At 44.0% G+C, this 16,175-nt stretch overlaps 1 protein-coding gene across 1 annotated transcript; it reads right to left on the bottom strand.

The window, feature by feature from the left end:
- Positions 1–1,745: 1,745 nt before the first annotated feature.
- LOC124700038 (plastidial pyruvate kinase 1, chloroplastic-like) lies at positions 1,746–15,475 on the bottom strand. The gene is made up of 7 exons (XM_047232240.1): positions 15,053–15,475; positions 4,458–4,545; positions 4,175–4,365; positions 3,819–3,937; positions 2,736–2,979; positions 2,270–2,504; positions 1,746–2,189 (listed from the first exon to the last, which is right to left on the bottom strand). Exons 1-7 carry the CDS (start codon positions 15,464–15,466, stop codon positions 1,855–1,857), a joined length of 1,626 nt encoding a protein of 541 aa, XP_047088196.1. The 5' UTR covers positions 15,467–15,475; the 3' UTR covers positions 1,746–1,854.
- Positions 15,476–16,175: the final 700 nt, after the last annotated feature.

Genomic DNA, 16,175 nt, shown 5'->3' with positions numbered 1-16,175 from the left:
TTGTTGTATCCCAGCCGACTAGAGTTCAAACCCTAGGTTTGACATCGTGTGTCTCGTAAAGGTGGAATATTCATTTAGGGGGACTCGACGTTTCCGTCGATAATGAGACACCTGTGGTGATTTCGTCAATTTCAAGGTCCAATCCGTCGGATCAGTCTTCCGGAGGTGCTCATAGGGGTAGAGCGTGTGTGTGCGTGTTCATAGGGTTAAGTATATGCGCGTGTATATGAGCGTTCCGGTTTGTACTGTGTTTCTCAAAAAAAAATACAGGTGTCAAGAGCGCAGGTGCTCCAAAAGCCTATGCTCAAGTTTGAAAGATTAAGGGTGAAATTATTTTGAGCAGAATCATAGGCAGAAGTCCTGAAGTTGCGTTTGAGCTGGATATTTAGGAATAATTATTGATATGCTCTATTGAAAACAATAAAATCAATTTTCATTGCAACACAAGCTTTACAATTTCCTGGTTAGTTGGATATGGATATAGCATGCACTATACAACAAAAAAGTAGCGCTTACTGGTAGATGTAGGCTCAGACGTGGGAAATACCAGGATGAACCTAGGTGCGCATGCACCCGTATTCTCCTGTATGAAAAAAATGCTATTTGAAAAAAATTCAAAGAAATTGAAATAAATTATTTCATGTATATATTCTGTTGATACTTACTTATGTAAGTTTTTATGGAAAAATATGATTGTATGTGGTCTACATGAAAATGAAAAAATGTCTAGATGATACTATAATGATTGGTTTTGTACTGTTCATACAAATAGGAATTTCTATTTTCATATTTATGTGTAGGTCACACTTGGTCGTTTTTTATGCCAAAATCTGCACAAGTAAGTACCAACATAATATATACATGCGTGCATTTTCAAATTTTTCTGAAACTTTGAAATAGCATTTTTTTTAAAATAAATCATAATGGGATGCATGTGCACCAGGGTTCACATCGGCCGCGTCCGCTCAGACGCCGCTGCTGGTAATTTCTAGGAGCAGAGTTTTAATAAAAATTGCAGGTAAGAGTGCTGAATGCTTTAAAATAAATTTTATTTCTCAAGATCGCAATTTATTAAGTCACGCGATTTATTATCTAGTACCTAGTTCGAAACGAGGATCAATGTGATTTCTCACAAGTCAGCCTCGCAAAAATAGAATACTGCTAGGAAATATTGTACTACTACTCAAGAGCACCTCCTTATGGTGGTGATCTTGTAACTGTTCACGCTATGAGGTTTACTCAAAAAAGGTTGAGCTTTTATTGTCAAAACATGTCTGCCTAGCTTATATCTTGTGATAATATACTTCTGAACAGGAGGTGACTCATACAAACACTAGTGTTTAAGAGGAACAGATCCTTACTGTTCCAATATTCTCATCTTCTACACCCTCTGATACATAATAAGTCTGCTGATTTTATTAACAACACATATTAGATTGGAGTGAGTATTGTATTTGTGGGGACTATCCGTTGCATTAAAGTGGTTCACTCGAGACATACATGCAGCATGTGCCTTGTCCGGCAAAAAGGTGAAACTGTAGCAATCATGTCACTCGTGTACCAACAAGGCGACAACATCATGTCCACAAATAATTCGACCTTGAATAAAAGAAATTGTATGAGCGACACACACGAAAATAATTCTATCTTCAGAATTAAATCCACAGTGACAGATAAACAATGTACAAGCATACAAGTATACACCTATACCAGTTTTCAGATGAAAGTGATCAAATATCACCTTGTTGGGCACGGAAAACACATATTCCATAAACAATATACACAAATTGTTCACTATAGCACATCTGCAGTAAACGGTGTTTTGGAGCAGCTAATAGTTCAACGATGCATAGCTTAGTCCACTAGTCGGACCTGAATTGATTGATAAACTGATGTAGCACCACAAGGCTGGTTTAGATCCGAGTCGGCGACGACCAAGACAGAGTCTCCAGGTTTCACTGAACCCTTGGACTTCATGAGCCTGATGGTATTATTGAAGTTATCGTTCATGCTATTCAACAGAGGTAGCTGAAGTGGGATTACTCCCCAGTAAAGGTTCATGCTCTTTCTTGAACTCGCATTGTCAGTGAACGCGAAGATGGGAGGGTTTGGCCGGTTGCGAGATAGGAGCGATGCCATGTGGCCATGCTTTGTATAAACGAAGATGGCATCCACGGCAAGGTTGTTTGCTGCATTGAGAGTAACAACAGGTGAATTTTGTCGAAACAATAAAAGGTTGGATACGGAGTTAACACAAGAAAACACATACCCATTTCCACAGCACTGCTGCAAATTTGCTCCGAAATACGGTCAGGCAGAGCTATTGCAAGCTGGTGTTGCGGAAGAAATCTTTGCATGTTTTCCTCGCGGCTCCATGATTCCATCCTCTCGCTAGCAGCACGAAGGACGGACAGAGCTTTCTCAGGAAATGCACCTACAGCGGACTCAGCTGATAGCATTATAGCATCTGCATATTGCCGAACTGCTTCCGAGACGTCTGCAACCTAAATACAAGCAAGGACAGTTCATCCACTGGATGTGAGAAAAATGCTAAAGTAGGTGAAGTATATCTAGATCGTGAGAAGTGCACCCTCTATCTCATGAAACTTGTCTTAACTTTGTCTAAAGTTGAGTGTATCTGGACATAAAAGTCTAGATACATCCAAATTTGGACAAAGTTAAGAAAAGTTTCATGGGATGGAGGGAGTAAAATTTATTAGAACGAATCAGGTTACCTCCGCGCGAGTTGGCGTTGGGTATTCAACCATTGATTCAAGAAGCTGAGAAGCAACTATCACGGGCTTGTTCAGGTTTCTACATAGTTCAACAATTGCTTCTTGGATGGCTGGGATTTGTTCTAGAGGAACCTGCACTCCAAGATCACCACGTGCAACCATAACTCCGTCAGATGCCTCTGTGATTTCTTTCAGGTTCTTCAGAGCTTCCAGACTCTCAATCTTCGCAAATATTTTAATGTGTCTGTTATACAAGTAGATTGTATTACAATAGCAGAAAACCGGGGGAAAAAGGTTTGGAGCGTATTGTAACAGCAAGTCCTAACGAATATATATATGCCCATCTTTTAATGGATAGGATTATTACAATTGCTAAGTTTGAAAGATTAAGGGTGAAATTATTTTAAGCAGAATCACAGGCAGAAGTCCTGAAGTGGCGTTTGAGCTGGATATTTAAGGATAATTGTTTTGATATGCTCTATAGAAAACAATAAAAAAAATCCATTGCAACACCAGCTTTACCGTTTCCTGGTTAGTTAGATGTAGAAATAGCATGCACTGTGTAACAAAGGAGTACTGGAAGCTGTAGGCTCAGACCCTGCTGCTGGTAATTTCTACAAGCAGAGTGCTAACTTGAAATGTCCTAGAAATACTATGGCCTCTTTCACTCGTGGACTCTAAAAACGCAGGCAAAGGAAAAGAAAACGCAGGAAGGTAATGTCGTGCTCATTCGAATCCTACAGGATTTTGGTTTATTTGATTGCATCACAGGAAAAATAAAGGATTCTTGGAAAAGATTTGAGTGGATGCAAAAACATCTTATGAAACGTAGTGCAGAGCAATTCTTAGGATAAACTCCTATAGGATACAATCCTACGAATAAAACAACCAACATAGGAAAATTTCCTAAAGATTCCAATCCTCCAAAAATCCAACGAAAATCCTTTGAATCAAAAAGGCCCAAGCAATTTATTACACTACAGCTACAACCTTTCTGCAACAAATGAGTGTATCACCGTTGTAGAACAACAAGAACCAACTTAAGGAATTCAAGAAATTACTGTATTGCAGTTATGTGCTCACCCTAGTGATCTTCTGGAGAGGTAAGTCTTCAGGTCCTTAATATCATTAGCATCCTTTGCAAATGAAAGAGCAATGAAATCAACCCCTTCAGTTATGCCGAATTCAATGTCAGCCCAATCCTACGGTACAATATAAGAAGTTAGCAAGCAAGAAGATACAAATTTCAGTAAGTTGTATACGATTTTAAATAAGATAGTTATGGTTTAAATAAAAATAGCCTGAAAATTTAACATGTATGCAATTTAACATGTTAGATAAATTACCAAACATATGGTTTGCCATCAATGAGTTCAAGAGGGGACTATTAAACCGATATAAGAGCATAAATAATAGCAAGTATTGCATACTAAGTTAACCTTTGCCGACAAGGTAGGAAGCCCAAAGTTCCTTTCAATTAATTTTCCGTCCCTCCAGAATGACAACTTGGCTCGAGGAAGAAGCAAACCTGGGTCTGTGCACTTACAGCGTAGATCGTCCCCGATCTTTTCTGTAACTTCAAATGTAGCCATTCCACCATCTACGACAAGCTCGTCACCAACTAGAATGCCTGCAAATGTGCAGGAAGTAAAATTGTGAACAAAAAACTTCTAAAAGTCATATTATGGACAAGAAACAAACGATTCATGTTCATCTTCAGACCTTCAGAAAACTTATCAAAGTTCACATGCATTGCAAATGGATGAACTTTGTCAGTTTTTTTACTTGTAAATAACCATTCAGAGCAATCCTGCATTATAACATCAAAGAAAGAAATGATATGAGGGTTTCCAGCTTCCATGAACGACAAGGCATAGAGGACCAAAATATAGGTTAAGAAAATACTAAATAGTCTTTCTTAAAGTTCAAATCGATGCTTTGGAAAATAAATATAGTGTACCTACTAGTGAAAACTAAAGTGTAAATATGATTATGTAGATGAGGGTGATGTGAAACCCTCAGACTGAACTGTCATTTGTTCAGTCCACTAGAGTCATCCCACATATTTGACATGCCAAGGTAATTACATAGTAGTACAGTACTCTCACAGAAAATGCTTTCAGGGAAAGACAACAGAGAACATGATGATCCTCTTCCAATCTATTTGACATGATACAGATACTCTGTGTGACTATGTGAGAATCTCATAATTGAACACTTCTACTTCTAGTAAAACAAGCCAATCTAAGTCAGCGCGAAAACAGTACATTGTTCAATGCACGACTGGCACAATTAATTGATACTCCAGTCTCTTGATATAATGCATGCACCTAAAAGAGAACTATATTTCTTATAAAAAGGGAAACGATCAGAATCAAACCATAAGTTTTAGTAGAAAGTAATCACATTATACATTAAATAAGTGAAAAAGAAACATACAATTTGCTAATGTAAGGCAATAAACTTATATGTGTACAACATTCAGTGAAGCTAACCAAATTACAAAAGGGATCATTTTCTTTGCACAGAGACACCCAACTAATCGTATATAACTAAGTAGTTCATCCCCACTAGCTATTTCTCTACACATGCAGCTATGCCACCTCAGCAATTCCGACAGGTCATCCAAGGCGTCCACGTCAGTCTGTAAGTTAGAGCAATTCCAATAGTATAGCCAACTGTTGGCTATAACAAGATGTTATATCATTTGTAGTCATCATATAGCTAACATGTACAATAGTTGGCTATAAGAATGTAGTACTTTACTAATATATGGCCCACCTTTCACTCTCACAAGGTGCCTAAGAGCACGTGCAAGAGCTGGCTATTGCATAGTAGCCCACCTCCCTTCTCTCTCCTCTTCTCTCTCCTCCAACTCATCTAAAATATATTATTTAATGTCTTATAGTCAGCTAACTGGACTCTATTGTACTTGCTCTTACTGTTGGGTCTTGACTCTATGCAGGCAAAGGAATCCATGTCCACCTCAGCAACTCAGTCTAACGAATTCACAGCATGCATCCACACAGGTTATCTTATATCACCACTCCACTTCCCTTTTAAGTTAGGTTATTCAACTCGCACTTACTTGCTTCTTCATACAGATTTTTTGAGATGATTACCCCTTGCTATGACTGGCCAGGTTAATTACTAGATCTCTATACAAGGAGCTCGGTTTTCTCAGCAACAAAAAAGAGCCGGGGAGCTCTGTACAATCTAGAAGATTTCAGGTGCCTAACCCCTTTTCATATTACTGTAATAATATTTCAAGCATCATTAGACCAAATTGGAAATAGAGTAAATAAACTGCAGTCAGAAGCTATATTTTCTTTTAAGGGCTCGAATTTGCATGGGATTTTGGACTTTGTCCAGATTGCCCATGTACAGATGATAGTAGAACATGGGATTTGTAAGGCACATTTGTACTGAGAATTAATTTTTGGATAATGTTCTTCAGGACATGGTATTCCTATTTTTGTGAAAGAATTTTCATCTTCATTTTCCTGTGCAGCTAAGTTGGAATTGGAATAGACCTTTGAACAGTACAAGAAAAATTATTCCATTTATATTTCTTGGCCATTTGGTCAATTCATCTCAAAGGTCATCACGCCATGTATTTGTAAGTAGCCCGCTACATTCAGTGTTAGTTGATGCGAAGACAGTTTATTTTAATTTTCTCCTCTCACCAAACAATTTCCTGGATTTTTTTGACAGTAGCCATTCCTTGAAGTTATTCTGCAGAAGCGTGCAGACAGTGTGTGTTCTTCTCTTTTTGAACCATTCCCTGAAGTTGGTTTGTGCATCAAGTCTACGTGTTGAATATTGGCCAATGGTGCGCGCTACTTCAGAAAGGATAAATCTCTTTCAGAATATACAGATGGCAAGTTAAGTAAAACCCACCAATTACACAAATTGTATTGACAATTTTATTATTTGTTCTCTCTCCTCGCAATCCATATTTGAATTTTGGATTTTAAATTTGATGTATCCAGTGATACTTCTCAGTGATGTTTATGCTGTGTTTTTATACAAATTCAAATTGTGCATATCAACTTCAAAAGCAAAACATTTCCTACTTTAGCTATTATTGTCAACCTCAGTTTCCTTCTTTTCTACTATATTTTTGCACTTCAAAAATTGTTCGGCATGCTGAGGTCCCGCAGCAAAGAGCGGGGTATCATCTAGTCACTCCGATCCATAATAAGTGGTGTTGTGGCTTTAATTCAAATTTAAACGCATTTGAAGTAAAACCACAACATTCATTATGGATCGAAGGGAGTAGTTTTCTTTAAAGGCTCATCTTTAAAGAGCACTAAGCTCCCAGGGTTGGGCGCCTCCCTGGTCAAGCTGCACGTCATTTTCGTGGGACCTACCTGACGTGCTAGCGTATCGGCGTGACTCGGCATCTGGAGGCGGTTGCGCGTGACATGTACAAGCGCGGCGAGGCCTCGCGTCGGGAGGTCGGTTTCAGCTTTCTTTGACCAGGGCTTACGTCTTTCTCCTCTTTTTCTTCTCTTTGGGTTATGGCGGTAGGATTCGCTCGGTTTTTTCCCTTCGTCCTTGGAGCTGCGGCGGTGCGTGCGGGTGTGGGTTGCGGCTGCGGTGGTGGCTGGGCTGCGGCGGTGCGTGCGGGCTTGGGCGGCGCCGCGGTGGCCGCTCGCCTCCGTGGTGGCTGTTTCTTCTCGCTGGTATATTTCCCCTATTTCTTTCTCTGTGACTTCTCTCGATTTAGTGGACGATGAGATTAGAGTTTGTTACGTGGAGATTTAGCTTGTGTTAGCTCCCGCCGGCCCGTTCCTGAATCGCTTTCTCTACCGATTCCTCGCCGCCGCCTCGACCACCCATCCCCGCACGCGCTGTAGCGCCACACGCCCGCACCTAGCGATTGCTTGGGTCGGCGGCGGGCAGTTCAGCGGTAGTTGTCGTCAGTTCCTATGATTTCTCCCTATTCCAACGCGTCCCTCCATGCAGCCTGGAATGGCCCTCAAGGGTTCCATGATTATTGCAGTCGACTCTACCATTGAGTGTGTGCGGCGGCGAGTCCTTCTGGTTCGTGTTCTCTCTGCTACCTCATGTATTTTTTTCCGTGTGGATGATGTTGCTATTGTGAGAGATGGCCAGTTGAGTTGTTTTGGGGGCAATTTGGGGCTGGTTTGTGAGCCTGTGTCATTCTTTCTGATTCTTACAGGTTCTCCAGACGTGCCCTGTTTCCTTGAGGGCGCAGCCGGTGCATGTCATGGTATCGCCGGCGGGCTGGGCGGTGCGTTCTGTGTGGGGCACTGACGCGCTTAATAGCGAGTAGGGTTCCTGTTCTTCTTGTGGATTTGTGGCCGATTGGTGAGGGATTCAAGGCTGTGCGTCGCTTGGCGTTGTTCTGGTTCGTCTTTTGCTCTTCAATCTTTCTCGCGCTTCCTTACTTTCGTGTGCGCCACCGACACCGACCAGACACCATTGCCCTTGCCCATGACCCCATGTGGCCGTGCCCCTCCATAAACTTGAGAGGAACCAGCCGTGCGCGCTTGACCCGGCCTCCCCGCGTCTTCTACAAGTTCGTCTGCCGTCACCAACTAGGCAGCCACCTTCCACTCTTCCGTACAACCACCGCCGGTCTCTGAATCCTCTAGATAAAGAGAATGAGCTCCACCGGCCTCCTCTCTCGCCCATGTCCCATCCAGCCATGCCCACATGCCCAATCGTCTCCGACGAACCAGCCACCACCGTTACTGCCTAGGGAGCGAGGTGTGCATCTCCTCCACCGTTGGTACAAGCTCCTGCAACTCTATCCTACCCTTCTGCAGCACGGTGAAGCCATTCCCCGCTTTCTCTTTTCTACTGAAGAAAAAAGAATGTATATCTTTCTGTCAAAGATCCAGATTCGATCTGTGTTGATGTATACTTGAAAAAAAAAATGTGCTGCTCTCCCACTCCCCAATCCCCATCCACTACATAGTCGGCCACTCCAAGGAATCATTAATTCTACTGCCTGGTTTTGTTTTGATTGTGGGGTTGATTCTTTTAGTCTTTGCTTGATGCCGTTAGTCAGATTTAGGTTCAGTCTCTGCAGACTTATCCTTAGGTGCATACATAATTTATCCTACAAGCTATTTTTATTCATAGATGCAAAGTTATGGCCACAAAACTGAATCAGCAATTTGGCAGGGGAGATCTGAAGTTCAGTCTTGATACCATCATGTGCCTATTGCCTCTAAGATACGTGCGATCAGTGTTTTCTGAAACCATATTTTTTAGAATGTTTGTGATTTGGTGCTAACGTGAGAAGTATGTAACCAAGATATGATGTGCTTCTAACCTGTAGCGGACACTTGGTTTGACGCATCTATATTACTGCTTTAAAGGTGCAATGACGTTTAGATAATTTAGTGGTTGCGAGGCAGTATGCTTCTGTTCCTTGTGTATATTATCATCTTGTTCATCCAAATTTTAAATCCTTCTTTACATGGTTTCTATTATCATATATCTGCACCTCTTTGTATAGGGCTATAGGCATTGTTATAACTATTTTCCAGAACACTTGGACTATTTTCATTGTTTTATAGGCGATGACAATGTTGTTTGTATGATTAATGTCAAATTATTTGCAATTAGGCATATTATGTCGTGGGACCATTGTGTAGCATCAAATTTGACGAGTAAATAATTTGTGCTAAGTGATACTATGGTCACCTTTTAACCTGTTGCTTCCTGAACTCTAAATTGTAACTTCGGGCATGTTGAAGGTTCTCTGTTACTGTCAGTTTTGAGGTAGTGATCTTCCAGTCTAAAGTCAAAAAAAAATTAGCTATCACGCACTTTCTATCCCAGCTGCTCTTTTGGTACTCTTAATAAAATTGATAACTTGCTTGCAGATATGTTGGGAGACAGAAAGAGAGAGCAGATTTGTTGGAGAAGGGTAATTAATCCGTCGCAGGTTTGGGCTGGGTATATAAATACACATACACCGATTCAGATTTTGGAGTCCACAAAACATGGGTTGTATCATTGTGTCATGTTCTGTTGAGAATTTGAGAGTGACGTCTGGTACTTAGACAGAGGACAAGAAACTAGAACCAAATGTGAGGAATGAATTCGGGGTTAGTGAATTTGTGCAGCAACACACTTTGGATCAAGTACAGTATAGGTTGGACTCTAGTTTTTTTCTTTATCAGGGCAACTAGGGACAAAAGAAAACCTGCCATTGTATATACTCCCTCCGTCACAAAAAACTTGTCGTAGTGCCTCCCCCACCCACGTTCATTTGCACTTTTACAGAAAACCCCTTACTAAATTTTTATTGTGTCAAATCTGGGCTTGAAATTAAATTTCAAATTTGCAATCTTCTCCGTCGATCATCGTCTTCGTCGACGGCCGGCGTCCGCGAGTCGTCTTCGTCGACGGCCTGCTTCCGTCGCGCGGGCTGCACTCCATCTTCCTGGACGCGCGCGAGTTCCCGCACTCCCTCTTCCAGGACGCGCACGATCTCGAGGACGCTCTTCCATCGCGGATGCGCACGAGCTCGGCGACACTCGATGGGGAGGGTCGACCTGGCGGCCGGCCGTCCAGCTAGTCGCGCACTCTCCTACGGCGCCGGTGCTCCCGTCTTCGTTCCCGTCCGCCTCCGCAGCTCCATCGCCGTCCGCCTCCGCAGCTCCGTTTGGGCCCTGCCTCACCGCCGCGCCAGAGGCCTCGCCGCGCGACCTGAGGAAGCTGCGGTAGGCCAGCGTCACCGTCCCGGCTAGATTCCCGGCCTCGCCGTTGCGCCAGCTGCGCCCGGCCCCGACATCGAGCCCTCTTCCTCGTCGAGCATAGCACAGGTCCTCCCCTGCTGGGCTGCTGCAGGGCCGCTGGTACTCCTCGACCTGCTCCTCTTGCCGGCGAAACCGCAACGCCAAGCATCACTGCTGGTCCTCGACCTTGTGCAGCCGGTGTCCTACAGAACCAACCTCTTTTGCCCGGACGTTGTCCTCCAGGAGCTCAAGGTGAGCTGAATCACTGAAACCTGTGCATCTTGGTACTGTTTAACTGAAACTTGTGCATGTTGGTATCATTTTAACTGAAACTGTCTGCAGTTGAAGCTTATATAATGGAGTACGTATAATGGAGTACTGTATAATGATTTCTTGGTAGATGTATGCTACTCAAGTCAGAAATCTATAATGGAGTACTGTATAATGGAGCATCTTGTTCTAGCAATTCTCAAGTTTTTATGCAGGCATTTGAATACACAAATCAAACTGGCATGATGTGGCACTCAACAATGTCAGTCTAGTTGCATATTACATCTATCATTGCGTACAAGCTATTGTTGTAAAGAACAGTCCGAACAGGAAAGAGTTCATTTGCGTGCCTCTATTTCTATCTACTGGCTACAAAGATAAATTTAGAACATCCATCAATATTTTTGCAAGTTCAACGGACAAGAACACAAGCGTCAGAAAGGATAGTCGGGTGAATATTGCAAGACCAAGACATTGGCCTTCAGACTAGTTGATGTGGCTGCAAGTGTGGCTGCAAGTGTTCTCAAGACGCGGAACATTCCTTGGTTCCATTTCCTCTTGCTTGATCTGACAAGTGAAGTGCGATCTGGCTTGGCAATATTTCAATGGTTAATTGCTTGGCAACTAGGAACTTTTGACTTGCGGGAGTGTTACTATCAGGTGTCCATGGGAATAGAGGTGCTAGACATGCAGCGGCTCAGATGCTTTGTCAAGTTTTCAGCAAGCAAGCATCAGGAAATTCCATCTGGTATCTAACTGAAACCCCTATGCATACTGACGCTAATATACAAGCACTTAATTCTGTTTGGTTCAGATTTGGTCAGCCCAGAATTTGCAAACAGGGGAATACAGGAGCTCTAAATCCTAAACAAACACATGTATCCAGAATTTGTGAACAGGGGAATACAGGATCTCTAACAATTGCACAACAGAAGCCACCTAGGTAGCAGTGGTCGCCGGAGGGAAAGATTCCAGAGGAAGTACTTCAACGTATCTTGAGCTCCTATTGTGCAACAGGGGAACAACAAATTTGTAATTCGTCAGCTAACCTCGCCGCCTAGGTAGCAGAGGTCGCTGGAGGGAAAGATTCCAGAGGGGCCCGAGGGTGGTTACCTGCGCCGTTGGAGCCGATGAGGAGGCAGCGCTCACCGGCTTCGAGGGAGAAGCAGACGTCCTCGATGAGCGGCAGCGCTCCAGAGCGCCGGCTTCTCCTCGCCGTCGGGGAGCAGATCGAGCTGCGCTGCTCGCAGATCCAGCTAGGCGGCATGGTGGAAAGTCCAACCTTGGACGGAAAAATCCAACCTTCTGCAGAGGGGGAGCGGGGCGGGGATTCGCGAGGGAGCTAGATGACACGGGGGAGCTAGAAGGCGGAGGGGAGCAGCGAGGGCAAGCTACACGGCGTCGATTGACGGCGGAGGGGGGGCGGCACCGGGATCTCCGTCGGGCGAGCGGAGCTGCGGCGTGCGAGGAAGAGGAGCCCATGCGAGGAAGAAGAGGCGTGGGAGTGCGGGGCTTGTCGGAATTTCCCCGAGGGGATTTTTGCAAAACGACCAGTCCGACATGTTTTCCGTGACGGAGGGAGTATATATTAGTGCATATATATTCAAAGATACATGTGGGTACACAAGTTTATACATGTAAGGAATTATTTCTCCAAGTATACTAGCTGCTAGCATTTGGTTTGCTTCCTCTGAAACAACCTTTAGCTATATATATTTATGGACATATTGTGATTACTCCTAGATGTCTAGAACTGCTTTTTTTGCTGTCCAGTAAATCAATGCTTGCTTGCTTATTAGTTTAGAGGTGTAGGAAGAGCTTTATTGAACCATAAGAGAAGATCAAGGTCATTCTTTTGCAGCTCACTATAACACACATCTCTATTTTGCAAACTGCATTGTGCACTGTCTGAAACTGAAACTGCTTTCTTTGTTATCAGTGTATTGTAACCAGCTGGTCCTTTAAATTAGGTAAAACATCCAACATGGGGCATGCTGACTCCTGGGAGGTAAAACTGAAGGTGCTACCTATCGAAGATTAATCATGCACATAAACTTGGCCATTCATTTTCGGAGGAGTAACAACACTACTGTAGCATGTACTCAGATTTCGGCAGTATATTTGAGCACAGCAAACCATTAGGCTAACTGATTGCAATTCTGTTTTTAAATGATACTAACACAAGCCCATGGTCAGAACTAACTTATGCCCAAGTGATAGTAGGTAGAACCCTTTTAGGAATGATGATCAACTTAGTGATCTCTTTATGTTAGCATTAGAAGTCTGTAGTATGAATAAAGATCTGTCGCAAGCGTCCAGTGTGCACTCTAGAACCTAAATAGAGCAAATGGTTCAGTTTTTCTTCGATGCTTTCCTCCGAAGCACCGATACTTCAAAGTCTGCCGTGTCCGCGTATAATACTCCGACGATACTCCGATACCCCGATACACGGGCGATACACGTATCACAGGAGTATCGGCTTTTCCGATTTTAAAAAGAAAGAAAAAAATACCGATACACCGCCGATACACCGCCAGGGACATCATCGACACAGCTAGGACAGATGAATGTTGGGAAGCCCAATCAAAGCCCACTAGTGACCCTAATAGTCAGTGCCCTATCTATCTATTTGCTTGATTAACTATGGAAGTGGTTTGGATTGAGGCCTCAGGAGTGAGTGCACCGTCGCCGTCTGGAGTCGCTCATCGCCATCTAGAATCGCATCCCCGCAACCTGGAATCGTTCTCTCCTCCGCCGCCTCAATTATTCTTTGACTTCACAAGTCATTGCATAGCATTTCATTAATTTTATATGTATATTCGCCGTATCGCCGTATTGTTGTTTCTAGAAATTGCCGTATCGCGTATCCCCGTATCCGTATCGCCGTATCTGTCTCACCGTATCGGTGCTTCGTAGATGCTTTCAGACCATGATCTTCATAACTAGATTAACCATAACTATCATTAGTATCTCCAGAATTCCAATTAGCATTGTAGTTGCCATGCGAATTGTCCACTAGGATACATTTACACATATCTACTTCCTGGGAATTTTTTAGATTTCTGTTTCTTTCATTTCCTTATCTATTTGTTACCTCTTGCTCTCTTTCATAATTCACAAGAAATACCTCCTCAGTTCGTTTGTTTCATGAGATATTTACTAATTATGTGACCATGTTAGTGCTCCATGTTATGCAAAGTCATGTTTTTTGTTTTCCTTGAAGATGTTAAATGTACAAAGATTTCCGCGGCTCTTCTTTTTCCTATTAGTTGTACCAAAATTTCCCTTTTAGCTACCTTCTTTCTCTCATCTAATCCTGGCCATATCAGATCTGAATCTGCGAGAGATGGCGAACGTTTCAGGAGGTTTTATAAAAATCATGCTACTGTAACTCAAATAACCATACTCAGCTAGCCCACATTTTTTCAGAAATTCTTTACTGCTTATTTGTGCAGCAATACATTTGGATCTGGTTAGTTTTAAAATTTAAACCAAATGTAGGAACCACACTATATATTCGTTGCGAACCAAGAAAACATGCATATCATGTTGTTAGGTCTTTCTTACACCTATGATGGTTGGGATGTTGTTCTCAAAGAACAACTCTGCAATATGATTTTACTTTTTCTACCATATAAATAGTTTTGCGGAATTTAGATCCCTACAATGAAGGGAAATTGGAGTCCCAATTAGTGTGCCTTCTTTTCAAGTCTGTGATTTCTGTAATTGCCTCATAGCTATAAATAGGAACATGTTTCCTTTTTGTCTATGTTGCATATGCATGGGATGCCAGATTAACTGCTTATTGTTTAGCACTACTGATTAACACACACAACTTGGTTGTCGAAAACAAAATTCCAGGTTCAGACCTAGAAACATAAAAAAACCCGGCGATGCCACCATAAACAACAATAGCAGCAAAGGGCGCATAATTTACCCGGCGCCGTATCTCATACATGGGCACATGCCACCTGTCACCTCAACACCTACATACCCAATGTGTACATGTCCAACAAACGCCATGCAGCGACACCGACAATTAATCGTCCTAAAACACCGACAATGCATCGTCCTAGAAAATATGCTAGGCCCTATTGTACTGCACCTAAGGCCAAAACTTAGCGAGCCAGCAATAAACCATGTACATGTCGAAAAGAAGAGACACCACAAACAATAAACAATGGTACCGGAGGGTGGCGCAGCAGGGCGCGCTAGGTCCATCTAGCACCCAACAAATGGTCATCCTATCCGAATGCTGCAACTCTAATCAAACCATACAGAGTTGAACGAAATTGCAACAAACAACATGTCAAAAAGGAATACCTCGGCCTTGACTGATGCCGGGCCGCCGTGGTCCGCCACGAGGAGCTGGGAGCCCTCGGTGTCGACCATGAGGGAGACGCAGAAGCCCTCCTCCTCGTTGAGCCTCCGCACCTCGGTCATTGCGGCGCGGTGCCAGTCGCGGCCGCCGTGGCAGAGGTTGACCCGCGCCACGCCCATCCCGCCGCGCGCCAGCGCCGGCAGCGCGTCCAGGCACGCGGGGCCCACGGTGCAGACGAGCTTGGTCTTCCGCATCCCCATGAACCCCTTCTCCCTCAGCTCCGCCTCCGACACCACGTCCATCGCCCCTTCCACCGACGTCGTCGACGCCCGGATCCGGTGGGCCCGGCGGCGGCGGGAGGCGGAGGCCGGGACGAGGTAGGAAGGCAAGGAGCCAGTGGCGGCGGAGGTGGCCATCGGGTCTAGGGTTTTGGGGGTGGCTGGCTGGCGGCGGCGGCGGCGGACGAGGTGGTGGTGATGGTGGCGGGCGGACGGTGCGAGGGAGAGGACTTGTTCCTGCGGAGTAGTCTGTAGCTCTGCATATAGCGGACAATGACTGGTGGGTCCGGGAGCCGGCTGATTGGAGGAGTTTCGCACTGACATGTGGGACGGTGGGCCTAACCACAATTTGAGTTGTTTTTTCATTGCCTTCCCGCCTCTGGTTGGTACCCCGTTTTTTAAAATTATTCACTTACCTTTCACACTTTCTAAGCTTTATTTGCCGAAATACTTGGAAGACACTGCATCAGATGCACAACTATGCACTTGGATGTACCTTCTTTGTGTTACGCTCCCGGTGAAAACTCTTTTTTTTTACATAGGCTATGGCTTTTCATTGATCAAGTCGAAAAAGAAGTTTATAAGGAAAAGCCGTCTGAAAATTCGATACAACACAGCACGCCGACCCCGAGGTCGCACCCCCACACGAGTCGACGACCAAGTCGGCTGAATGACCAAAGACGACACCTAGACACCTCAACGCGGCATGGCGCGGGCAAAAGACCAGAGCCCCCTGCTCCGACATCCACATCGGCCTCGAGGTCGCGCCCCCGCACGAGTCGACAAACCAAAAGTCACCCAAGCAACCAAAGCCGACACTCTGACACCTCAACGCAACACGGTGAAG

The sequence above is a fragment of the Lolium rigidum genome, chromosome 3 (genome assembly GCF_022539505.1).
Source record: "Lolium rigidum isolate FL_2022 chromosome 3, APGP_CSIRO_Lrig_0.1, whole genome shotgun sequence".
NCBI lineage: Eukaryota > Viridiplantae > Streptophyta > Magnoliopsida > Poales > Poaceae > Lolium > Lolium rigidum.
This window is presented reverse-complemented; position numbering and strand designations above follow the sequence as displayed.